General features: G+C 37.4%; 1 protein-coding gene across 50 annotated transcripts in view; it reads left to right on the top strand.

The window, feature by feature from the left end:
• The window catches only part of SORBS2 (sorbin and SH3 domain containing 2), a 133355-nt gene that overhangs the window by 74660 nt on the left and 31108 nt on the right, over positions 1 to 27587 (top strand). For 11 of the 50 annotated variants that reach the window (XM_085547140.1, XM_085547136.1, XM_015862060.3 and 8 more), the window contains 6 exons: positions 9625 to 9769; positions 11713 to 11888; positions 15209 to 15275; positions 16117 to 16161; positions 17378 to 17564; positions 19416 to 19530. In XM_085547140.1, the coding sequence (XP_085403266.1) occupies positions 9625 to 9769; positions 11713 to 11888; positions 15209 to 15275; positions 16117 to 16161; positions 17378 to 17564; positions 19416 to 19530 (735 nt within the window). Of the gene's footprint in view, positions 1 to 6300; positions 6775 to 9624; positions 9770 to 11712; positions 11889 to 15208; positions 15276 to 16116; positions 16162 to 17377; positions 17565 to 19415; positions 19531 to 25018; positions 25103 to 26040; positions 26098 to 27587 lie in introns of all 50 variants that reach the window. The other 39 variants (XM_015862062.3, XM_085547113.1, XM_085547115.1 and 36 more) reach the window with 6 other exon arrangements.

Genomic DNA, 27587 nt, shown 5'->3' with positions numbered 1-27587 from the left:
AGCACTTATCTTTATTTCTTGGTTACACTCCTCTTAGAGTAGCTAGATCAGGTGCAGTACTAGGGAGGGAAGGATTAGTAGCATTTTTTGATGAACAGTTATAAAAAGTGTAAGAGTATTAAAAAATAAGTTCCCGTGATTGGTGATTGCAGTGGATAAGAGTCATTCTTGGCTACCGAGGAACTACGACCTATACTGATAGATTGCCATGTGGTCCAGGGGCCAGATAGCTAGGTCTTAGAAAGGATGTCAAAAGCTTCCTAGGGACTAGAAGAGTTAGCAGGATTTATTTCCATTCTGATAGTTAATAAATCAGGTAAAATAGGCCTGGAAGCAATAATACAGAAGTACATACTTGTTGAAAAAAAGAAACAAAGAAAAAGAAAAATCGATGGATAAACATCCATTTCTTCTCTGCATAACCTAACATGTTAAGATTTTTTAAAAAGTTTATTACCAGTGTACTAGATTATATGAGTTTGAAAACCCTTCAGATAGTGGTAGGGATTGCTGTAGGTCTAAGCATATCTGCTTCATGGATTTGTCTGAGCCAGGATCCCATCACAGCATATTTGTGTTTGTCACGTTTTACCAAAATCAGTCTGTCTACTTTGAAGTAACGTGGCATAGTCATGCAAACTCAAAGTCTATTGACACTACTGTAAGTGTAAACTCAGTAATTACATCTGGTTCTTTCAGAGCATCACGCTCAATGAGGTCTTCACTGTGGAAGCCAGAAGTTTCTGCGTTAGTTGTAGAATAGTTGAACAATTTGTAATGTATCAATTTTCTTCTTCAAGTCAAAAGTTCAAGCAAAGTTCTGTGAAAATATTTGTCAACAATTTGCAATGCTGTTTTTGAATTAACTATCCCATGGGAGCACACAAGACCTGTAGTGAAATTGGTCCTTCTTGAGAGTAGAGTTAAAACTATTGTTAATAGAACAGTTTTGAAATATGCATTATTTAGAGTACTTAAGGAAAAGCACGTTGCTTCACCCTTGAAAAGAGCCAATTCACTACTTAGTGTTTTCTGTGAAGGAGACTGAGTCTATTCAAGACTCACGATAAAGAAATCATGTCAGAAACAGAAAGGCTGAGCACGATCTTTTCGTGGTAGTTGGTATAGGCCCAAAAATTATAGGACTCAAGCTTTCAAGCCTTTGAAAATACAGGCATTGAGAGAAACCATCAGACAGTGGAACAGATGTTGGTGTAGCCAGTGTAACCTGAGCATTTGTATGTTTTCTCTTAAAAAATAGTCGTTTATCCCGTTAGCAATCAGGTCCTTCATATATTCTCCAATAAATCAGCTTCTCTCATGCAAAAGTGGTATTGCAACAGCTAACGCTTGTTAGAAGAAACATCTTTTTTAACATCCAAAGTAATACTCAAACTGTAATGATCTGAATGATCATAAATAAGTTATCTCATAGCATTTGTATTAGAATTTTGAAGCCAAAATGCAATTTGCAATTCTTTTTATTTTAGAATTTATTTTTGTTCCACAATGGGCTGACAAAAGTCAAAAGTAGTTGTGACTTGTTTAACAATTCTACACTTATTTCCCTGCATTTTCAGTGTGTGGGAAGAATGATCAGAAGTTTGTCATCTGGGGTTCTTTGAATAAAATAACAAACACTTGATCTGATCACAGAGATCATCAAGGGACATAGCCTTTCATTCTGCATCCATTTATTGTTCTTTTGCCTGCAAAATTCAGCTGACATTATCCATGATGTTCAACACTGAAATATACATACCAATGTTTAGAATTTATTTACCATATAGGATCACAACATGAAGCCAGTGGATTCTTGTAATGAAAAAATGTGGGTAGCAATGTGTGTATGGCACATGTAAATCTATATGGTCGCACCAAAGTACGCAAAGTCTCAGCCAACTGTAAAAGTGAGAGAGCCTATACAGTTCAATAAGTTCACTGACAACAATTTTTCATTAAGCTTTAATTTCGCTTGTTATGTCTGTTCTTCTGTTTGCGTTTCCTTTCATCTACTGGAACTTCAGGAGCAAGCAGAAGTGTGGTATGACTCACCAAGTGACATTTTACAAACACTCCTACTTAGAGAGGGGTTAAACCCCTTAAAAGCATATGTGAAAAGAGAAGCATTCAAATTACTCTGTATAGTTGTGGGTTGTTTTTTTGTTGTCATCATTTATCATTGCTTAAAACTTCATGAGATCCTGCCACTCTGTGCTTTATTGCAAATGTGAGAGAAATATCCTGATCTCTTTCAACAGATAAATTAGTGCTTGTTAATATGAAACAATGTAAGTTTCATTATCCAGATTTCTAATAAGCAAAGATTTTTAACTGATGAAGTACTCTGAGCTGCTGCTTCTGATGTAAACACCTTGTATTTTTAATCTTTATTTTGTGCCCGTTTTCATGAGTGCTATTTTGCTCTAGATACTGCTCTCTAAAACTGAGGATGCAAAACATTTGTCCTGAATTTTTGAGTTCTACAGATGATCAGAGTCTTAGTTTTGCACCACTGTCAGGGATGAGTAAAGGCTAAATGCTTATGGAAGTGTTTATTTGGCCAGCCCCATAGCTGTTGATAATGAATCTATGAAGATAAGCCTATTTTTAATGAAAAGCTTTATCTAATACAGATACTGTTTGCTAGTTGTTGATGTATGATGAGTATTGTTGAGGATGAGGAGACAGGTTTCAATGTTTTAGAGACAGATGGCAAGCAAAGAAAAACAAGCCTTTAATTTTCCTTTTCACTTCTGCAAAACTGTTTTGCACAAGGGCTGAATCACCTCTATACACTGAGTTTAGAATAAGATAATTAGTTAGTAAAAGTGGACACAGGAACGTAACTTGCAGCATCAGTATTGAGATTTTTGACATCATCTTTTTCCTATAAGAAATAGAGGTATTTTTACCCATTTGTGCAAGTGTATGGGTGTAATTTGAATGTTGATTACTAAACTCTGCTATACATTAACAAAATGAATTTATTCACTCATCCTCCTTATCTATGTCTTGATTGTTGAAGCAAGGCCAGTGCTTTGGTGTCATTAGTAACCTTGCACTAGTCCGCAAATCTCAAATTTAAATGACAGATGATTGGTTATGAAGTTTATAGTAGGGCCATCTGTCTACTTTATGTGAATTGGTTGGAAACTGAAAGCTTCAGGCCTGACATTCTAGTAATTGATGGAAGGTAAATGTTCCTGAGGACCATTGAAAGCTCTGCTTGAGGCCTTCAATTCACTTCAAGACTGTGTTAATATTTATTTCTCAAGTGTTGCTCCATAGCCCAAGTGAATTAAGTAGTCTAATTTTTCATTGTTCTAATTGATCATATGAATTCTTTGGCCATTAAACCACCTGACTTCTTCTACCATTTCTTGGGCTATGAAAATAACAAACCTAAACTGGATGGAACTGGTAATAAAAGATTATTTTTTTCAAATGCATTCAGCCTTGTCTTTCTCATGTTCTTCACAGTGATGAGGAATATGGATTTAGTAGTAGCTAAAGGTATCTGTTATTTAGTGTTTACCAACACTCCATGTTGAGAGAGATTAAGTTTTTTATTGTTTTGTTATTTGTTTTGTGGGGTGTTTTTTTTATACTGTTGTTTTCAATCACCATTTCATCCGCTCTGCCCCAGAATGATGATTATATCTATGACAGAACTCTGGAATCAGTCAGAATATTCAAGTTTTACTCTACAAGCTGACAATCTTCATTCTGGGAACCAATATCTGGAATTACTGTATTCCTTCCACCTATGCTATATTCTTTTTAAGAATGTGTCTCAATGAAATCAACTATAATTTGCCAAGAACAATTTTTAACAGTTCAGTTTCACTTGCTCTCTGGATGCACCCTGAATATCTTTCCTTGTGTTGTCCATCCCTACTTCTCTCAAGCATGCAGGAAATCATCTGTTTGAAGCCAGAAAGCTTACTAGGTTTTTTGAGTATGCACTGTTACTTTTTGTTTTAGGAGGTCAGTGAGCAACTTAGATATTTTAGCTCAGTGATATGCATTTTTTTCTCTGGGGATGCTGAGAGGACATTATGTCAAGAACTTCAGTTTCATGCTGGCTCATTGTCTCCTAGTTCATGTCTTTTGCTGGAGATACTGAACTGTGACTTGGATGATGAAATCCATAATGAAGCATAGTTTTGTTTACCCTTTATGTGTTCAATGGTTTGGTGAAATTACTGTTGGTTATATGAGTACGTAAATGCAGAGAACTTAAGCTCCTGATAATTTTGCTGTATACGCAGCTGTTTTGCATGTGTATATGATTGGTTTTGGTGATAATTTAATAGTGTTCTGTTGTTCTTTTGAAGTTTCCAGTGGCAAATTAGTTTTTCTAATAATAGTATTTCCTTTTACAGTCATCCACTCAATAATTGATTTTTCTGAATAAGATAATATTCAGACTTAACGTATGGATTATCTTTTTTACTATTTATTTATATATTTTTTTTTAATTCTGTAGATTTCAGTAATTGCTGTGAATAAGATTTAAATTTTAGACTGTTCAACTACAGGCTTTTGTTTCTTACTGTTTTAACTACAAATCTGGCCAGCAAGTTCTGGCCATCTTTATGTACCTTGTAGATCCAGTAACACCAAACCTTTTGAAAGAAGTGATGGGTGTCTCTTAAATATGCTTCAAATTCATTTCTGAAACACTCATAGTAGGACCATAGGAATAGCCCTACTGACCTCAGTAAGATTATTTCTGTAATTTTTAATTGATCTCAGCAAAAATTATGGAACTGGATCCCAACTTATCCCTTATAAGTAGCATAATCTGAATTACATTCCAAGTCTCCTATAAGGGTTTTAAAACATAGTTTTAGATTTTGGATTAAAATGTCAAAATGGCATTTTAATCTGATGACTTAAAACATTTTCAAATGACTAAAGACATCTGCATATGTCAAGCACAGAAAAGAAAAAAACCAACAACCACCAACATGTTATCAGTAACAATATTGGTGAGTAAATGTTGCTTTTTAAAGTAGTAATTGCTGTATATGGCATCTCAGTGCCCTCTGTTTTAAATAAATAAAAATCCAAAACATTCTTTCACTGCAACTATTCCAGAACTTGTCAGCTCTGTGCTGAAGTATGCAGCATTTTGATATATTTCAGAAACTGATAGAAAGTTTGTGGCTGATACGTAGTATAGAAAACATTGTACAGCTATGAGAGGTCAGGTATCAATATGCTTTTCTTGGAATTTTAATTCAAAAACAAGTTACAGATCCAAAAAGCTAAGTTTGGGGAAGTTTTTATCACAGTGTCTTGTGACTGATATGAAATATCAGAATATAAATTTCATAATGTGGTAATTCTCAGAAGCACCCTCATGAGGATATTCCCAAATTCTTTTAAGGAACAATGCTGAAGCCAGCTAGGTAGTGTGTTTTGTTTAACTGTTAAATCATCCCTGTCCTGTATTTGTGTTCCCAACCCTTGTTCTTCCTCATATTTATATCAAATACCCTAACAATCCTGTAGTTCTCTAACGTTGAAAAGGCAGCTATGCTTACACCTTATCCAGTAGGCTGACAGGGTGCTTCCAGAGTGCTTGGAAATTCTGAGGTCATCCAAACATTTTTATCAGTGAGGCAGTGGAGAAGATGTATTCAATCAAAAGAGGCAAAAATAAATACAAAGACAATCTTACAGGTCACACGAACATTCAATATTAGCACTTCTTTTTAGCTTGTGGTCCTGCCCATTTATACCTTAATATTAATTTCAAAATGATACCTGTCTTTTGACAAAAAAATAAAAATAAAAATAAAAATAAAAATAAAAATAAAAATAAAAATAAAAATAAAAATAAAAATAAAAATAAAAATAAAAATAAAAATAAAAAGGAGCAACATTAATGGATTAAGGTTAATGGATTAATGGATTAAGATCAGACTTGCATATGCCTTCTTCGTTTTATAAACAAAAGGAAAATGATGTTCTTTAGTCTCATATTTTTTAATACTGTTATTAATTATGGGATACATTATGGAATATACAGACTATTCAGCCCGAACACACTACAGTTTCTGGCATTGCTTCCAGTAGTATTTGATATATTAATTTCTTTAATGTTTTTGTACTTTAATGTAGAGCGTGGTTGATCTATTTCCTAATCCATGTGAATGTGAACTTCCTAGGGTTGCTGGAAAAACTTACGCTTTTGTAATTCTCCTACACGCAACAAGAGGCAAAGGGGAAAGTTTTTATTCATTTGGTAATCTGTTTTTTTCTTATTTTTTTTCCCTCAAATCTCAGCTTGGAAACCAGAAAGTAACTGCCCCTGTGATGGAGGTAAATGCTTCACAGACACACAGACAAACAGCAACAGAAGCTTCTCCACTGCCTCTTCCTCCTCCTGTGGTACCAGTTAACAGAGCCTCTTTCTCACCAGACAGTGGCACCCATCTAGTACCATATTCTTTGCCAACGCTTGATGATTTTTCACGCTTTTATAAAACCCCAGCCCTTTCACAGTTTTCATATAAATGCCCATTCCTAGCTTCTGAAAATACTATCCACAAGAACGAAACAGCCTCTGTAAGCACAGATTCTGCCATGAGTGAGTGCTCCTCCCGCACAATGAGTGAGTCCTCCACAGCCATTCTAGATGAGCTGCAGACTTGTAGCTATGATACTACTGACTGCTCTGAAACACCTTCCCCAACCTTGAGCCAGATGTCTGCTGTGTCAGATGGCACCACCTTAACCAACACTGCTGCCACTTCCAATGTAATTATCCTTCCTTTTTTCCTGCTCCATTTTGTTCACAGGTTGTCAAAGGGGAAAAGAATTCAAACTTGTCTGTTACCCCATTACATAAACAAGTATTCTCTTAAGTTTCCTGTGTTCACAGTCTGAAGTATGCTTTGTAACAGTTGTTTAAACAAATAATTTGCATAGCAATTTTGATAATAGACAGGAAAATTGTATGAAATTGTTGCACATATATGTTGTTGTCCAAGGTGCATCAAACATTTTACTTACAGGAAATGAGAGTAAATTTAATAAATATCCATTCCAAATGCACGAGAAGCAAGTGATCTGCAAATTTTGGATAAACATTTAAAGTACCATTAGCATTTTACAGGTTTGCAGCATCTTGGCTGCCACCATTTTTTGGCTTATAGCAGGGTAGATGTTCCATTAGTATAACCTTACATTTGTAGTAAATATTGGCAATGCTTAACACATTTTTTTTCTCCCAGACATGACCACTGACTGCATGAAGCTGTTTTTCCCTCCTCTAACTGACCTTTCCTTCTCTTAAGCACTGTTTCGTACAGGAGCAAACTTCAGAAACAAGTTCCTAGTATTCAAGTGTCCTGTTTCTTTTCTCTTAGCTAACTCAAGGAGAACAGCAGCATGCAATTACTGTTTATATGTATTTCCACTATTCTGTACCTTAGTACACTCAGATAAGGGTAGAGAGGATGTATGGAATTTTGATCAAATCCAGATCACTTTTCATTTGTTTTGAGATTATTTGCATGACCAAAATGAGTCAGAATACAGCTTTCATTCAGAGTGAGCTATTTGTTACTGAATTACAGACCTGAGAAATGTTCTGAGACCAAAGTTTTACTGTGTAACAACAGCATTTCAACTTTGTACAAACACTTCAGCATGCTGTCATTTTGCAGTCCAAATGTAGCACTTAAAATTCTGAAAAAGAACAGTGTATACATTTTTTATATTTCATGTTTTCTAAAATGCAGTTGAGCCCAAACATGCAGATAGAGTCCATGAGCAGCAGTCAGTTCAGTGAATGCTGTTTAAAAAATAGCATCAGGCATGTAAATGCCATGATTGTTAACACAGCATTAAAACTTAAAAATTTTAAGTGGAGTCAATGATGTTAAAGTGCATGCTGTGCAGTTGTTGTAATCATAGATACTATGATCACTATAGAGGGGTGTATGTAAACAAGGCATGGTCACCATAGGATTAGTTATGGAAAGCCTGGAACATCTGTATTTTCTTCTAACCTGCATCAAAAACAATCCCTATGTTTTTTTTGCCTGTAAGCCAAAGTGAACTTTCCTTTTCTTTTTATGAATAGTTTCCCTGTAGAGACATCTATTATGGCTTTGGCCACCACTTTCTATCTGAGATATGTCTAGGCAGGTGAAAATGTTTCACTATTAAATTTACAGATAGAATGGATGAGTCTCCCACCAAAGGATAATGATCCCTAAACAACCCAAAGGGCCCTGTAGAGGGATTAAACTACTGGCAAGGCAGACCTCTGCAGGATAGATGGCTGTACATTTATCTATGAAATGAGAAGATGAGGGACAAGCTGGTGGCACATGCACACATGCTGCTAGTGGCTCTGCTCCTGTAATGATACTAGTACGATCTTCATTCTCAAAGAAGACACTGATTCATTGCATAGATGGAAACCACTGAGAGAATAAAAGCAACATAGAGGTATGCCGTCCATCAATGTGCCCACATAAGCTGGAATCATGCTTTCAGAAACACATCCAGTTTGAGGAGATTTGTTTGTTCTTGAGACCCTTAGTGAGGGCTCAGGCATAATGATTTTATAGCTGATTCTCCAAAAAGAAACATCATCGGTATGCACCTTAGGAGTTCGTATGATGCATGCATAGGGGCCGGAATTGGTTTCACTTGCATAGCTACTGGGAACTAAGATGTTTAAAAAATTCAAATCACTCATATCCAAAGCATGCATCAGTACAAGAGGTCATGAACCATTTCATTTTTAAATGCAATAATAATATGCCTTATAATATGGGATTTACTTACGCGTTGCTGTTCCTCTTTTACATTTACAGCATTCAAAGGACACCGCTATGAATACTTACATTTTAGTTCTTCGCTTTAGTTAAATTAAACTGAGCAGGTTATAGCTCTCCTGATTTTGTTCAGATTTAAAACAAAGATCTCCATGAAGAGATGTGATAGAAAGCTTTCCTCTCTTTTCTCTGCTCTCTAATTTCACTCCATGTGCTTTCTTGGTATCTCTGTTCTGATTCCTTCAAAGTTCCCCCTGCAAGTACTACAGCCCAGGTGCAGGGATTCCAAACTATTTTTTAAAGCTTTGGTTCACTCAGTTTAGCTACTTGTAATGAGACTTTTCCATTCAGTCTTCTCAGAAGTATCATTAATATCAACAGGGGTGGTACGTGTGGATCATGGGAACACGTCTGTTGGACTGAGCGATCTCTGGCAGGCAGCCTTTGTCACGTGATGGGAGTAATTTTTATTGCCATATCCATTTTATACTGATGTCAGACCTTGTTTGTGCAGTTCAGTTTTATTGCCTAGACTCTGCCCCATCTGCCACCTCCCATCATTAGCATGCTTCACAGGCTGCACATACAAGGAGTGAAGGGAGGAGGTACAAGGTGTGTATATATACAAGTTGTATAAAAGGAACGCATTCTGCTCTGCAGGTGATGAGTTTTGTATTTCAGAGAATGCAGATGCCATAATGGTACCTGACAAGTGGTAATTGTTGCGTGGATGACAGTCTTACATTACTTTTTGTTTGGGATGGCATTCAGAGGGCTTTGTGTGTCATTTAATGGGATATTGTTTTGTTTCTCTCAGGCTCAGATCACAGTGAATGGGAACTCTGGCACTGCTGCCAGCCCAGTGAGTCACTTTCAAAGGCCTTTTTCCCCTTCTTCAGCTTACTCTCCACCAGCTTCTCTCAATTCCAACCTTGTTATCATGCAGCATGGCAGGATGATGGGTAAGCCTTGCACAGAATGTTTGCTTTATATATTATGCAACATATTCCAATTTATTTGGCCAAAATTGCAAACAGTGGCAAAGGGCTTTGCATCTATAATGCAAGCATTGTCTATTCATCTCCTTAGGAAGTAAATGCAAAAGATAATAGAACTTACTGTTAGGTGTAATGGTTCCTGAACTCGAGTTACTTTTAAGTTTTATTACTCATCCTCCTTATGTTTATGAGAGTGACCTCTTACCACTTTTCCACTTGCTTTCCTGAGGAAAGGGGAGCAGATATAGAAACAGCTCGACCTGCAGAGCCTGTTTCCTTTTGCTCTCTTTAAGAAACCAAAGACCAGCTTTGCACATTGCTTCTCCCCACAACCTCTGTAAGTTTCAGTTGAAATACTGCCATCAAAGGGGGGGCTCTGAGCTTTTAAACACCTCAGGCCATCTCAATTTATAATTTACTTAGGTAATTTTGTAGGTCATTGTTCTGTTGTTGTTATTTTTTCCTTACACACTTGCATGATTAACCTCATAAAGGAGCTTTGCCAGTATAATCTAGTTTTGCCAGTCATTTAAATGCTTCTTTTTCTGTCAGAGTTTGCAGATTCAGATAAGAGTATACACATAAAACCATCTGATTATGATCCAGGAGTTTGCTTTTTTGCTGTGCATGTAGGAAAATTAGGTGGCAGTTCTGGCACTGAGATTTACAGCTTAGAGAAATGCTGCTATCTAGGTCTTAGTGATAGATGCAAAAAATTGCCCACATGGGTTTTTCCACATGCTCAAGTGCTACATTCTTTGATTGCTTCCAGTTTGTTGAGCTGTAAGGTGTATCAATATTGTCTTGGATATACCAGGACCATGTTTTCCCATGATTTTTACTCTTGTATGATGCTCAAGTTCTGTGTTCCACAGTAACAGTCTGATTTCATTCTCTGTGCTCATGTAAAAATCCCACTGATGGCCTCAGTTTGAGGCCGTATACAAAGAAGGATGGATCAAATCCCAAATGTTTTCTAAATTTAACATCATGCATTTTGGGAAAAAGGCCCAAATATTCAGACATGTGCCATGTGGAGATGCCCCTCACCATATATGTGTAGCACTGGAGTATTTGCAGGACTTCGGGTTTAAGTAAACAGCTGAAACAGTCATGCCAAATCTCCACAGTAGCTATGGGCAAAACATCCAAATTAAAACTAGCATTTTCAGTCACCAGAGCTCCTTTCACTGATTTATATATTACAATTCAAATATTTTGCTTGAGAATAATCAAAAGATGTTAAATCAAAACCTTCACCAGTAGTGTCAGAATGTTTATTTTTACTCCTTCCATTCATTTTTCCTGCGGTAGACATGTCTTGCAGGCACTGTACCTGTGCTTGCGCAGTACAGGAAAACTCGCTTTGTCATAGCAGCTCACTGATTTACTGAAACATGCTGCCTGAAGGAGCAAGGCTCTTCTTCCTACACACAACAATTGTCATGTGATGCATCCCAGCAGTGAGATGGGTGGCTTTTTGGGCTTGGGGGTCTTTTTTGTTTGTTTTTGTTAAATGAATTACTCTCTCTGTATTTTAAAGAGAGATTGTAATAGTGGCATACTAGTTTATTTAATTTTAAAGGAAGATTTAGGGGAGAGAGGTAGGAATATTGCCAATGTCTGTGAACCACAAAAGTCTGAAGAATCACTGAAAATGAGTGCATCATCAGGTCGCTCTGAGTGCAATCTAATCTACTAAGATCAGAGCTAGATAGCCTAATGCATAAATAAGGTTATGATTCAGCCCCGGCTCAGGTGATCGCTTTACAAGGTGTTACATATGAATATGTTTCTCAAAATTATTGTCCATCTTTGCAAACCACAGTGAAACTGGGCGGCGTGTTATAACTGCCAAGTACAATTATTGTGTCGTTATACAATATTCTCTCATGTTATCCTTTCAGAGTCCACAGAGACATACTCGCAACATGTTCAGACCATTGGCAGCAGCAGCACCACCAGTACAATACCAATCTGTAAATCCTTAGAGGAAGAAAAAAAAATTACAGTCATTAAAGCTCCACATTATGCAGGGATTGGCCCAGTGGATGAATCTGGAATCCCTACAGCAATTAGAACGGTAGGAAATTCTGGGGAATCTGCGTATGAACTCATACAATGAATTGATTGTTGGTAATGGGTTTTTCACATTCTTCTACTCTTATATAATGTGGAATACTGTGTGCGCAATCAGGCAGCTCATGAATATAATATTGTGTGTTGACAGAAAAGGAAAATGCTGATGGGAACATAATTGGGCAACTTGGTGTTTCTGGTTTAATTAGAACTAATCAAAATTTTGTCTCTCTTCTCTTGTATTCCTCCCTTTTGGAGATGTGAAATAATTGTAGTTGCTTTGTTTCTCTTAAAATAAATGTATATGTATTTATGCATGTGTACAAGTATACATGTGTATCTGTGTATGTATACACATATAAATCTCACACTCCTTCATTCTGAGGAGCAGTGGTTCACACTTGATCAGTCTAGTGTAGTTTAATTTGGTCAGTAATCTAAGTGAGTAGTATTTCTGTAGATGTGCAATATATGATTGCTGTGCCCCTGGATGACGTGGAGGCAAATAGTGTGGAAACCCCTTTATTGAGACTAGCCCAGTTCCGATCATCTGCCACCAGTCCCTGGCTTGAGTGGCCTGGGATGTCAGACTGAAAAGGTTTGTTTTCCCTCCGCTGAAGCATTCTTTCCACTCTGCTGTCAGGGCAGCCTCTTCTGGCTGGTCCAGAGAGCACAGTGGCAGCTGTGCTGGGTCTGTAGAGGAAGTGCTTACTGGCCTTCCCTGCTGGAAGCCGTGCTGTGCAAGACGGAGAGTAAGAAGAGTGGGAGCCAGGATGAAAGCAGCAGAGCCCTTGCAGGTGAAGTCTTTTGAGGTGCAAGGATGTAGCAGCTGTTGGATGTATCCTCTCTGCCACTGCTGACTTATGGGGCTGTGTTGTAATTGCCAGGAATTGCTTCAGTGGATTGAAAAATTAGGGGGAAGAGCAGGAACTGATGGAAAAAAGCAATAGGAGAAATTCAGAATGAGTGGTAAGATGGGGACAATTTTTTTAAGAATGGGGGGAAACTCTGGCATTTCTTTATTTTTGACATAGAAAGGAATACAGTCAAGCTTTTAAAAATGAATCAATTTCTTTGCATCAGTGTTCTAGCTTCCTACCCCTTCTTTAAGTACAAATGTCCCTTTGTTGCACACAGGAGAAAGTTTTTATTTTTGTCCTTTATTTTTTAATAGCAGATCGGTCTAATAGTGTGCATATTAGTTATATAAGGGTATAACAGAAATCCCCCTCAAGTATGCTTAACAGTGTTGGCAATCTGCCATCCTATATTTAACTTTCAGATTGGTCTGCTTCTCTGAGATACTCTCCTGAAAATATAATGTGATTTGAATTATGGTATTTCTCAGCTTGATTTGCTCTTCATTTCTGATTGTTTCAATTTAAAATTGTCTTGAGTCTTCTTAAGCTTTGAATTATAGAGCTGATTCTGATGATGAGACGTGAGTTAAAAGATTATGCCAGCTTGTGTGAGTGAGTGTGTCTGTCTCGTATGTCACTTTGTGTCCTTACTCTGCCTCTTTAAGACTTGGATGGAAGTGAGGCAGTTTCAACATATTGATTTGAGATTACCTTTTAAATGTATACAGCTGTATTTGAACCCAGTGTACTCCAGTCATGTGAGAACAAAGGTGATAGACTTGTCAGCAAAAGGCTCAGATATGCTGCACCTTGACATGCTGCAGAAGTGCAGCACTATGCAGAAACATGCAAAAGCGCTGTAACTGCACTTCCCGGGAACAGAAGGTAGGGTGTAGCTCCTGCTTTCTCTCCAGTGTCAGTGGTCAATCCAAACAGGAATCTTCTCCTAGAAGATTCAGACTTACAACATCAGAAGGGAAAAAAGTTTCTAATTCATTGAGCTTATGGTTGCACACTGTGTTCAAAAGTTTCTCTTTTTCCTCCTGTATGAAAACAGCAATACTGTATGTAAAAAGCAGTAAATGGAAATTCAGAGGTTATAGATAACATATATATTGTGCTCCCAAATATGATGCTATAGTTAGGAGCAAAAAAGAAGCTTGTAAATAAGAATCTTGGAGTATCTTGATTCCCAATTTCAATGTGCTGTTCTCCTGCAAGTCTGTCTTTCCTCTTGGAATATAGTTAGTGACAGCTGCTTAGCCAAGGAAAGCAGAGATGTTTTCTTCACTTTATATTCCTACAAACACTTGGTCCGAAGGTTCTGAAAAGGGAAGGGCTGCTGTACAGCTCCCCCATCCCGCGGCAGCATGTTACCTCTGCACTACTCTAGCTCCTGTCAGCTCCAGCAAGTGCAAGAAACCTGAAAACTCAGATTCTTAAGTTCTGCCACTGTGCCAAGCCCTGCCCCAAAGGTGATGGCATTCCAAGGCATTAAAAATGAAGTCTTTGGAAAAGAGAGCAAAATACTTAGAAAAACATTCAGTTAAATGGCAGGATTAGACTTCACCGCTGACAGGATCCTAGGAAAGATATCTCAGAAAGTGAGTGACTATCCAAAAATAATTGCTTTGCTAATTTCTACCAAAATTAGTCCATACACTGAAAAGACAGAATGAAAAATAAATGAAGTCCAGTCATATATTTTGTCTGTAGTTAGTGATGTAGCACTTCAGCTAGGAAAAGAAAGTACCCCACTCAGAAGGTCTACCGAAAGTCATAAATGCCTCCTTTAATCACTACTTTCTGATGAATTATTTGAATACTGAAGTGATTGTGGAGTCTCCTGGGTACCAATTGCAGATACCTATTAGGTCCTCTTCATGCTATTTGGCTGATTGTTCATTCACATGTGGTGATAACGTGTTTTCAACCTTTAATTGCAACAGCTGTAATATATGCAAAGCAGGACAGCATCTGAATTACTTGGTAGCCTGTGAATACTGCTAATTCCTCAAACAAAGGTTGGCATGTAGGGTTAGAGAATATAAATTAAGCATGTATGATTTAAAAATAATTTATTCTATTCCTCAGCTAATCCCATCTGGTTTATAACATAAAGCCAAATCACTGGCTGATGCTGTGAACCCCAGAATCTGGGGTGGGGGTGATGGGATTGAAAAGATCAAACATCATAAAAGGTATTGGGAGAGATGCTTCTGTGTCTGCATGGCAGCTTTTCCACACCTGCTCCCTGTGTGGAACCTCCAGTGAATGTGTGGAACAACTGACAAATTAGGAGTGCCTTGCAAAGAGATACAGGCACATCTTTGGGAACGAAGAATGATAAACCTAAATCAGTGTCCAGAGTAACATTAAATGTCTGATCTTGTCCACATAGATATTTTTATTTCTTTGTTATTTTTAATTCCTTGTTAATTGTTAAAAACTGTATTTTCTTTAGACAGTTGACAGGCCAAAGGATTGGTACAAGACAATGTTCAAGCAAATCCATATGGTACATAAGCCTGGTAAGTATGCTGTTGTCTTGGCTGTGTTCTTGTCAGTAGTATCAAAAAATACACTTTTCTGCATTTTGATTAGCTGCCATATGAAAATGCAAATGTTCACCAAGTGTGAGACAATGAATCAAATTAAATGTCTCAACTGGATGGCAGATTTTGATGCAGGGAGATATTTCCCTCTTCTAGAGGCTTTCTACTTATATTGGGTTTATCTTTTTTTACTGAAAATAAAATAAAAATAGAAGTGATTAAAGAAATCATGGAGCCAATGTGATTGTTGTCACCATGGAACTCAGTGAAGCAATCTTCATCTCTGGAGTGAGGGATGAGAGATTGGCTACTGGAATTCCATTGCCATACCAGCTTATTTTTGGAGAGCTTGTGTGTTAGAACAATGCAGGCTGTTTTGAGGATACATTTTCTCTTTGAGTTACTTTTTTTTTTCCATATAATGTGTTATTTGCTTTACTGAAACAGAGCTTTGGTGATATTTATAGCTTTAGAGTTGACTTCTTTTATCACAATTATCACCAAGGAACAGCATAAACCAGAGTCACACAGACCCTCATGAAGGAAGAGACCTTATTCTCCTGAGGTGGGGCCTGTATTTAGCATAGTAAAACAGATTGTTAGTGGGAGAATAAGAAATGTAAGCAAGACAATTATGGCTTTTTAAATCTGTCCTGAATGTCAGTCACATGAAAACAGAAAACACCTACATAAGGAAAAGAAATACAGTCCTTGATTGCCTGCTAATCTTCTGTTTGTGTTTCCAACAAGAAAGCTGTGTTGCTGTGATAAACAAGCACATACTGCATTACTGTAACATGTATATTTCTCTTTGTAGATGACGACACAGACATGTATAATACTGCATATTCATACAGTACTGGTAGGAATTATTCCCTCACTTCAAAACAGCTCTGTTGTCAATGTCAGCAAGTAACAGGAATAATTAACTATTTGTGCTTGCTTTTTTTAATAAACACTTTTTATTGTCTTTTTATCATCATGCTTGATCTTGGTTGATGGTTTTTTTTTATGCCTTTTTTCCCAAATGAAACTAAGTTTAATTTTGGTTTCATTCTTGTTAATGTATTACAGCTGTGGGCCTGTATTACTGCAGATGGGATACATTGTAATACCGTAGTTTCTGATTACACTGCATTTATTTTCGCTTGTGAGTGTAAGCAACACAGCCTTTCCTAATCAAAATGAGGAGAGACCTCCTGTGTGAAAGTACAAATACTAATTACATATACAGGAAGACTTAAAATATGCACTGAGTGCCTGATAAAGATACTTCTCTTTTCTGACCACGTTCATTTTTACTATAGGCACTGATGGTGGTGGTGCTTAACTGCAAGAAAGACATATAAAGACATATGCATCTAATAGATATGTAATTGCTGTGTCTTTCAGAAGATGATAACTATGTGGTAAAATTACTTAATAGAACCAAAAGAGGAAGTGTGAATACACTATCTGCAGAAAACCATAGTGCCTTGTGAAAAAACGCTTCCATTTCAATGTCTGCGTTGCATTCAGTGTACTCTCACACAGCCTGTTTGTGTAATATGGAGAGTATTTGTGTGTGTAAGCTGTTCAAGATCTGTTCATACACTTATGATCCTATTCAAGATACATGGCTGCATGATTGTCCCAAACTAACTGTAATTATTCAGACTATGTAATAGTTGTCCATTTCCTGCCTTTCCTCCTCAATCTGGATGTATGAAGACAGAGCGAGGATGAGCCCTGGGGTTAATAACAGGTTGCCATTAACAGCCCTGATAGATACATACAGCCATTAACTTCTCCCTCCCCTTCAAAAACAAATAATAATTAATTAATTTCAACTTTACTCCAGTTCTCCTGTGTGTTTATAGTTTTACATACAAATATTTGAAAAGCATTACCATGGATTTCATAGTATTTAGCAATATACTTTATAAAAAAAAATACACATAGATGTTTTTGAAAAATACATTTACACATATTTGCAACCTTGCAGCTTTATTAACTGCAGATTAGTGTAGCATTCCATGCCTTATTTTATTCAAATTCTTTCTCACATTGCAACTATTTCTCTTTTTGCTTTATATTAGGTGGCTACAGTCCATCCTTTTCTGCTCAGGCACACCCAGCTGCAAAGACACAAACATACAGACCGTTGTCTAAAAGCGCTTCTGACAGCAGCTCTGATGCCTTTAAGGTCTCATCTCCTTTGCCACCCCCACATGTGCCACCCCCAGTACCACCACATCGTCTGCGAGAAAGATCTATACCAGAAAAGTAAGTCATTGTGTTTTCAAAAACTCTTCTTGGTATGTACGTGCATTAATCCAATTTCAAGATAATGGTAAAGGAAAAAATAGCAGATATAGACCAACGTGACAAGAAGGGCTAAAAATTAAGGCTATGGTTACAGCTTTTTGTAAAATTTGCATGTAGTGGCAATACAAAAGGTAATCCAACAGATGAAGATCATATTGCTGAATGATCTTCTTGATTTTGACTCCTCCTGTTGTTGAAGACAGGTTTTCAAGAGCAGAGGATATGGGTCAGTGATGGACTGCCTCCCAGAGGCCAAGAGATTTGAATCTTGTTAGCAAGTCATACAGAAGCATAGGTTTTGTTAGCAAGACACTAAAATGTACATCTGCTTAGCCTCGATCTCTGAGGTTCTGTGAGGCATCAACCTGGTCTAGACCAAATGCCTTGGTCGCAGAAGCTGAAGTCTGTTACAGTTGCTTTTGTCAAGCTTGAAATTAACTGCTTCAGCACTTAATTCAGATGTTCAGCGCCTTTTTAAATCTCCTACATTATAAGACAGACATTGGAAATCTAAGGTCTCCAGGCCAAGGGATGCCAAACACGTCAGTTATGCTTTGCCTGCTGCTGGCAGATATAGCTTGCCAATCTTCTCGTGCCATTGGGAGTTTCTTTAATTGCCTATAAAGTATGAGCATTTAAAATCTCATATAAGAGGCTTAGGTCTAAACGTATCACGTTTTTATAGCTGGGAGACAAGATGTGGCTCCCAGTAACAGTTGGGCTCAAAAATACAGTCCATAAGGGATTAAAGGCTAAACGTGGTAAATGAAAGTGAATTGAGTGCGAACCAGAATTTCAGTGGCATCCTTTTTTCTTCAAAGTGACTTGAAATATATTTTGAAACTTGATTTCCATTTTCCTATTCTCAAATAAGACAATGTTTTCTGCTCTGGAACTGTAATTTTTCCTCAGTGAACATGCACAGTAAAAAGCCATGTTTGGAACCACTACCCTTAAAAGGTAGGGCGTTTTATGAAAAAATTATCTGTTTTCCATAAATTGCACTGTAAACAAAAGCTACCCCAGGCATATTTTTAAGGCATGTAATGTGCTTTATCGGGTCAGGTCACATCAAGCCAAGTCACAACAGGAAGTCTGACAGAATTTAATCAGAGCATGCGATTTCTTAATGTAAATGCAGACGTATATATGGGATTTCCTTTCTCTTTCCTCCATTCTGAGAGTTACAAATGGATCATTTGCCCCAGAGCTAAAGTTATTCCAAATGCAATATGGGTAGCGACTACACAAAAAGGCCATAAAAATTAGGAACTACCTAAATATCTCCCAAAATGTGCAAGTAGTGATTAAAACTACATGGTAAATGACTGGAAAAACAAAAACCCAACAGAATAGTAAGGGTTACTTTTATTTTTCTCTCAGAAAATTCAGTTACTTTTTAGTTTGGGCTGTCATATTGCGCAATGATAAAAATATATACCATTATATACACTAGTGTAGTAAATATTGAGTTTTGCATAAGCATACGGTATATTTGCAATTTGAGGAGGCATACCATCATATTTTGTCATATTATTTCAAGAAAGTTTTCAAGTTGTTCTACCACTTAAAACAAAAGAATGAGCAGTCCCATAGGCTGGACATAACTAGCACTTTTCCTACTGTACTGTATATACCTGCTGTGAGCAAGTGAAGATGAGTTGCTAGTCCAGATATTTCTGAGCTAAAAGTTGGAAAGTGAAACCGTGCTGAAATTCATTTGGTTTTGTGTGCATCTCCCATGTCTGGAGCTATAAAGCAGAAGGGGTCGATGGTCAATTAACTCAACTGCTCTTATTTGTTATTTAGAAATGACTGGGATCCTCCTGACAGGAAAGTAGACACTCGCAAGTTCCGTTCAGAACCAAGAAGCATTTTTGAGTATGAGCCGGGAAAGTCATCAATCCTTGAACACGAAAGGCCGGTAAGAGGCATAAATGAAACAGTGATAAATAGTGATATATAGAAAGAAGTATGGTGAAATGTCATCTTTCTATCATTAATGACTGATTATAACTGCTCAGATTAACATCAAAAGTCTTTTTCAAGTACCATTTTGCAGCAATTTCTCATTGCTGTTTCCTGATGGTTGCCTTTTCTGAAAATATAAGTTTGCTCTATTTGCTAAACTTAAAATCTGGTATTTTATAGATACTGTGCAGATGTAACGACGATGAGTAGAACTGTGAATTAATGGAAGCTGCTTTTTCTAATTGGCATATGTATCCAGCTCTCATTTTCATAACAACACACACAGGACAGACTCTTCTGTGGGGCCTGTGATAGGGCAAGAGGAAATGGTTTAAACTAAAAGAGGGGAGATTTATATTGGATGTAAGAAAAAAGTTGTTTACAATAAGGATGGTGAGGCACTGGAACAGGTTGCCCAGAGAGGTGGTGGATGCCACATCCTTGGAGATATTCAAGGTCAGGCTGGACAGGGCTCCAAGCATTCTGATCTAGCTGTAGGTGTCCCTAGTCATTGCATGAGAGTTGGACTAGATGACCTTTAGAGGTGTCTTCAAACTCAAACAATTCTATGGTTCTGCAGTTCTATGTGTTTTCTAGTTAACTAATGCATAAAAATAAATTATTTGTATTTTGAAGATATGGCTAATGTTACGTTTAAGCAAGTTCTGGTCAAATACTGGTAAATGTAGCCCAGATGGGCCGTGAAACCTCAGTTTCTGGAGTTTTTCAAGAATCACCTGGACACAGTTCTGAGCAACCTGATCTGATTATACCTGCTTTCAGCAGGAGGTTGGACTGGGTAACCTCTGGAGGTTCTTTCCAGTCTCAATTACTCATGTAACTGTAATGAACATGTAATTTGAAGTCCTTATTCCTGCTTTCTGAATAATTATTGCAGTCATGGAATTTCTTATAAGCATGTCTGATAAAGCTAAGATCAATGCATGCAAAATGACCATTAGCAGAATTTTTTGTTTGCTGAAAGATGCATTCTGCCAGCCTTTTCCTTTTGTGCTATTTCAATACTTCATTACTTTATGAAAATAGACGTGTAACAATGGCAGTATTTTCTTTTCTTGGGCTTTTACCTTGAGGTTGAAACAGTTGAGGATCTCCATTTTTCAGAAGGTTTTGAGTAATTGATACTGGGTTATTATTTGCTTGTACATGGTTGCATTACATGCTTCTTCATAAAATTTGTTTCTCTAATATATTGTATTCAAACAATTTAATTCCAGAATATATAATACTTCAACATCATGAAACACAGCCTGTACTAAGAACCTTTGTGTTTTTGTGGTCATTGTGGGAATATAATGTTTTTAGGTAGAAAATAGGTGTGTTTCTGTGAAATTCAGCTCTTTCAGAACCAATGCATTTTTTGTAGGAGCTGGCATTTCTATGTTGGCTGCTAATTAATCAAACTAAATACATGGGATTTAGAATTTATTGTCAAGTTACACTCAAGTTGCACTGTACACTGAGGTCACCTGCCAACTTTTCCAATGCCAAAGAATATTAGCAAATTAAAGTTTAAAATAAGAGTGTTTCAGAATGGTTCAAGAATGATTTTACATTTATAATTAATGCAATCATAGATACAAGTTTTCAGTTAAGAAGAACTAATGTATTGACAAAAAGTCCCAGCTTTCCTAATTCTTTCTGGTGCTTTGTTTGTTTATTTGTTCGTCTGTTTGTAACTTAGGCATTTTTGGTGCTCTCAATTGAGCCTTATATCACTTAAAGCTTATAATATTTTCATGCAGAAAAGCCCTGTTTAGTTGCTTCAGTCAAGAGAAAAATCAGGCTTCTGCCATTGGAATCTTAGTAGCTTATGTGAATTTAAGGAAATGTCTCTTTGTAGAATAAAGCTAAAAAATTGATGGAATAATATTCATGGATAGAACTGAGAGATTCTTTATGTGTGATTCAGAGTTGTAAAAGACTGGAAAATGGGAGTTAGTGCAGAATACAAGACATGAAAGTAATGCTGACTGCAGTGTAGCTATTAACCGATTTAAAAACACTTGAAGTAGAGCAAGCTATTACAGCTCTGGAAGTGATTTCATTGAAGTATTTGCTTTTCTCATGTTCATTAAATCAGATATTGGAAATAAAACTCCTGACTCGCAAAAATATGATCAGCAAAGTAGGCCAAAAGATTTTTCTGTGCGTCTAGGAAAAGCTGACATCTGAAAACATTGTATTAGTTCCAGATTCAGATGAACATTCCAAATCCTCATCCGTGTTAGTATTGCATGAGTTAGGACTTTCCCTTTCATCATCTCAAAGCATTTTGATTTTTAATGTCTAAGAAATGTTTCATATTGTATTGAAATATTACACAAAATAGAGAAAAGATAGATATAGTTACAAAGTTGGACATTGGTAATTTCAACCCTATTAGCTAAAAAAATAATACCAAAATCAATAGCTCTTTGAAAATAAAAAGATTAGCTGAGTCTGTTTAATTTGCATTCAGTTCATTTTTCTCCCATAAAACATTCCATTTCCTCCAATGTGGTACATAAGTTCTGATGTATGTTTCCATCTCTAATGTCTGTGATTCAATAAAATGTTCCTTTTTTCGATTAACACCATCCAAAACATGGATTTGTTTCCTAAAATGTAGTAAATGAGTAAATTGTAGCATAATAATTTAATCTAACTCACATGAAGTTAAATATTTATTCTTTACTAGTTTCAGCCTTGTACTTATCAATGGCACTTTCACACAACAGTCTGTACATTTCTCTATTTCTTTAATGAAGTGAGTAAGAAAGAAAGGCTATAAAGGCTTTAAAATTGGCAGTAGATTTGCTTTCATCAGTGTCCGCTCAAAGCATAGAAGTATATTTTGCTAGTTCCATTTCAATTCTAGATTATTTTTATATGCGTGTTCAGTACACAGAATTGTCTACTGGTTCTAGGTTAGAGTATCGAAGCATGACTTCATTTGACTGACAAGTCATATAAAATGAATTCTTGCTGCTTTTGCCCTCTGATCCAGCAGACTGGGAGATACTTTCTAAGCCCCAGCCAAAATCAGTGTAAGTTAAAATCATTTGCTCATTTCAAGTCTGTCAGGAGGATAGATAATAGAAAGCAGTCCTTCAGCAAAACTGACTTGAAGCCAAGTGAAATCAATTGCCTGAGTATTGATCGCGGCAGCCCAGGGAGTGCAGCCTCCTCCCGCAGCTGGCAAGCAGCAGTGGAGTTGCAAACTCTAAAGCTCTTCTCTTACGTTTGCTGCCCTCTGCGGTTCAGTCTGTAAATAAAGTTAGGAGCTGTGTGCATGGAGTTAACTTCACACACTCCCTTATGCTCTCGGCGTTGGCACGCTGCTACAGAGTGAGAACTTGGAAACACAGAAACTGCATTCAAACACGCTATTTCCTTGCAAGCAGAATTTTTCTGCTTAAGCTTTCAACTAATAACAAGAGTATTTGATGATAAAAGAGGAGCCAGTTACTCTCTCCATTTTAAAGCATTTAATTTCACACTGGAAATGGAGGCTCATAAAACTGAGGTGGGCTGCCCCTGTAAGTAATGTCAGTAGCCCAAGATTTGTAGTACTAACAGCTCTGTGGTAGCCACACCATTCACTGATATGTGAATGGGAATTGTATCTGAGTAAGTCAAATCTAGTCCCACAAGGTGAGCACCCATTAGTGGCTAGAGCACATTAGCGCGCTCTTTCTATGAATAAATCCTTCCTGCTATCCCCTCTAGACCCCCCTGTCTCAACTCTATGCTGCTGTCAAGTGTCCTATTCCTTACCATCTGAGAAAAGAGATCAACACCATCCTCACTGTAGCCTCCTTTCAGATAGCTGCACAGTAACAAGGCCTCACCTCAGCCACCTCTCTTCCAGGCTAAACTCTCTCAGTTCCTCCATCTCTCAGATGAAATACCTTCTGTAGTTCTGAATCTATTGTGTTTGTATTCATGTCTTCATCTCTTTATAGAAGAGATTCTTGTGCTTCAGGAATCAATTATAGTTGCTAACAAGGTGATAAGTCTTAACTGCTAAGTTCATGAAACTTATTTCAGTGGTGTTTTTCTACTAGAGGCTTGTGCATTTATGGTTGACTTTAAACAGTTAGTTGTCAATAGGAGTGCTCAATAATGGTTGTGCATGGTGGAAGTGCAAGGGCAAAACAACAGAAGGGCACTGTAAGATGTTTAATTACCTGAAATGGTCAAGTACACAGCATTATCTCTTGCAGAAAGCAGAAATAGCTGCATGTGGTTGCTCTGCTATGTTGGTGACAGCTTGACTCATGCAGAAAGAGTGCTAAATACTTAATCACCAGAAACACTATTCTTACAGGACCCCATTGCCTTCTTTGAGGAATGCTCTCTGGGTCACACCATACTTAGTATCTAAGTTCTCATAATTGCAGCCAAAATTTTAAATTCAGAAGTATCTTCTACAAGAAGATTTTTTTTTTTCTTATTTGCAGATCCTTAAGACAGTGATTCCCTATAATTCTGCAGTGCAGGTCAGCATACATCAGATCCTACAAAGTAACTGAAGCTGTTTAGAAAATAATTAAGGCAGCCAAGTTTGCAGTGGATTAAGCATCCCATTAGGAGCTCTACTGTTTTGCACTGTCATGTTTTCATGCTGCTTGAATAACTGTCAATTATTATTCAGTTCACTGAAAAGCTTTCTCAGTGCTGACTTCAATTCCCACTTTATCCCTTTGCTGTGAGAATTTTCAGACGAAAACAATATATTTTGCTGTGGAAAAAAAAAAAAGTGCTTTGTGTCAACAAACGTGTGGGAGATAAAGCACAACAAAATGCTGCTAAAGCTAAAATTATGGAATGCATAACTTTTGTTCCCTGTTTTTGACCGCAGGACTTAAAATTTATAGTTAAGTTCTGTTCGATGCTCTGAAGTGGCTTTTTAATACAGTTGTGCTTGCATGATGCATATTGCTCATCTCTGCTCAGTACTTGCTTCAGGACAGCAAGATCCAGAATTAACTTGCTTTCTGAGAAGGAAATGACTGAAAGAAATAATGATAGAATTATGTCTTTGTTGCCGATCACATGGGCACTTTGTTGCCAAGCTGAAGATCATTTAAAGCATTTTCTTAACAAAGAATCTTCAGTACTATTAAAGGTTTTTGCAGCCATGTTAACAGAAGTGGTCAAAGATCAGTCTTAGCTTAAAAAGAGTAATCTTGAAATCCTTGAAGTCTTTCAATCATTAGAAGAATAGCAACAAAAAGGGAAGTATTGAACCTTCAGTGACAGCTCTTGAACAAGAATATTCTGTCTTAAATACCACCTCCATTTTTTGATTTTATTCCATCACTTCCCCTGTATTTGTTTTGTGTTTGCATGTGAACTGTTGAAGTGACACGGCATTTCCAGCCCTTTGCTCAGTGTGTGCCTTTTCCTTCCCTTTTCCTTCACAACTGCACCAGCCTGATCGCATAAACCCAGATGACATAGATTTAGAAAATGAACCCTGGTATAAGTTCTTTTCAGAACTGGAGTTTGGACGTCCGGTAAGTGAGGACAGAATATTAATGTTTAAATGTTAGGGAAAATATTTCTATATAAATTTACCAACTACCAACTTCAGCAAACATTTCCCAGTAAAGTTAATGTGACCTTTTTTGAGAAAGGTCAATAAAATAATCTAATGTATATAACTATTGTTTTTTTAAGTGGAGCCCTAACTTTCCAGGGTTGTGATTTTAATAACTTAAACATGGGCTATATATTTGGGCTGGATTTGGTTCAAACAACCTCTAAGAGCATGAAATATTTACTGACGTGCCAGGCTACATAAGGAACCTGATCATTTGGCACAGGTTCCTGGAGGATGCCCTGGGAAGCAGCTACCTTCTGGTACCTTATCAAACACCAAGTGCAGAACTCTCAGCTATTTCAGTGAGAGAAGAAGAGAAAGCAAACTACATACTTTCCTTTAAAAGTTGTCATCCAGTGTGTCAGATTTATTAGATTACCTTTTATCTCCTTTTATCTAGTCATTGAAGCTGTTTTGTCATTCCTTTGCATAGGTAGGCAGAAACAGTCCAGATCCTCCTTCTGAAAACACTATGTTAACAGTGCTTTACTCATAATTATCACTTGAGAATAGTGAGTGCCTCCTCTGAGATGAAGAACATTGAGGCTTCTCCAGCAAAAATGTAACTGTGACACTTTATGCTGTCTCACCAGTGTTAAATACAGCTAGTACTGATCCAGTCATTCCAGTTGTAAATTTCACCACCTGAATTTACTAACACATTATTTAGATGCTTAAAAATGTACAAAATACTGTAACACATTCTTCCTCCCATTCTACCCATATGTGTCACTCTTGTACCTGATGTTGTCAACACTTAGTTTCTAACTGTGTCACCTTCTCCACGTTTCATTCCTTGCTGCCATTGATTCTCCTCCATTCCATCTCTACACTTCTGCTTATATGATGCAGCCACCTAAAAAGCTTTTGGACTATGTTCGAGACAGTTCTTCTGGTGTTTCCAATGAGGTAAATGAATGATTCTTGTTCAGCTGATTCTCCTGGGAAGCAGGATTGGCATGTTTGCTGTATGTGTCTGTTAATATTTTGGGGGTTCCTGCTGATAGCTATGAGACGTTTCTAATTCAGAGTCACTGTGTCTTTGTCTTCATATTTTTCCAGATCACTAATGCATTTGGATGTTGATCTTATTATCCTAGGAACTGTGAGTTCTTATCCCCAAAACTGCTCAGAGATTAACACTTAGAATTACACTACAGCTCATGTGTCTCTAAATCTTGACCAATTCCCACTTCTTCAGAGTTGGGCAAGTGTGTTGCTTTCACACGCAATCAATACATCAGAATAATAGTATTCTTTATTAAAATATCTGACTGCAAATTCTATACATCAAGTCAAAGCCTTAGTGACTGAACTAATGCTTCTCCAATTAAGTACTTATGACTAAGGTAGATAATCTGAAAACTGAAAATTGATAATCCTGTTGTAAAATTGCCAAAACAATATATGTGTGTGTTAACGATTGGTATGGTATGGTAACACATACATGTCCCCATAAGTGTCTTTCAAAATCTTCAACAGACTGCATCAAAGAAGGGGAAAAAGAGTACATTACATCCGAGGTGATATCTTAAAGGAAGGAAAGGAAAAGCTGTGCAGCAGCTCAGCAGTCTGTTTTGGGATGACACACATTCTTTGCTGTCTCAGGCTGATTGCTAACATGCTAACATACAGCCTGGGGAGTGCTGTGGATAAAGAAATGCTTTGCGGTTTTGCTTCAGTTGTGTGGCTTATCTCTTGCCTTCCATAGGAGCTAATGGGAGCTATGCTGCCCATGGGATTTGTGTCATGGTCTGTATGACTCTGAAGCCATCAAAAGTGGTGAGAGCTCTCCCTGCCTCAGCTGTTTGGCCTGTAACTTGTGACACGTAACCTTGGTCTGCTTCTGCCTGGAATGGCATGTGCACAGAAGGCCTGCAGTGAAAATGCAGTGCTTGCACTGCCTCACAGGCAGTTCCAGGTGGCTGTGAGCCTGAGGGGCTTCTACGGGTACTGAAGCATGCCAGGGACTGGTCAGCAGTGGTGAGGCTGATAGTGATGGGCACCTTTGAAGTAAGATTTGTATTTAACAGAACATGCTCCACAGGTGTTTTGTAGATGTTCCTTCTGTGTGGCAATGCACATCTGCTTCGCTCTGCTGTGTGGTGGTATGTGGAGAACTGGGGTTACTCCGTTGATGTGTGCATCTGTACCATCTCTGGCTTTTGTAGTTTTGCTGCAGACAGATCTTGTATGTCAGTGTGTTTTCTTAAAGCTTTGACTCTGGAGACTTGAAAAATTGGCATAAAGCAGTTTCCAGCTTTCAGAAGATCTAAAGAAAAACTTGAAAATGCGAACTGAAGAGTAAAGATGCAGGGCCTCCTTCTGAATATATTCTAAAAACAAATATCATGATATTTTCTTCAGGTGGGCTGAATTAAAAGGAATGAACTCATCAT

This window comes from Coturnix japonica, chromosome 4, assembly GCF_054131305.1.
Source record: "Coturnix japonica strain WE chromosome 4, WE-NBRP24, whole genome shotgun sequence".
NCBI classification, from domain to species: domain Eukaryota; kingdom Metazoa; phylum Chordata; class Aves; order Galliformes; family Phasianidae; genus Coturnix; species Coturnix japonica.
The sequence above is the reverse complement of the archived record's forward strand: the minus strand, read 5'-3'. Positions and strand labels throughout refer to the sequence as shown.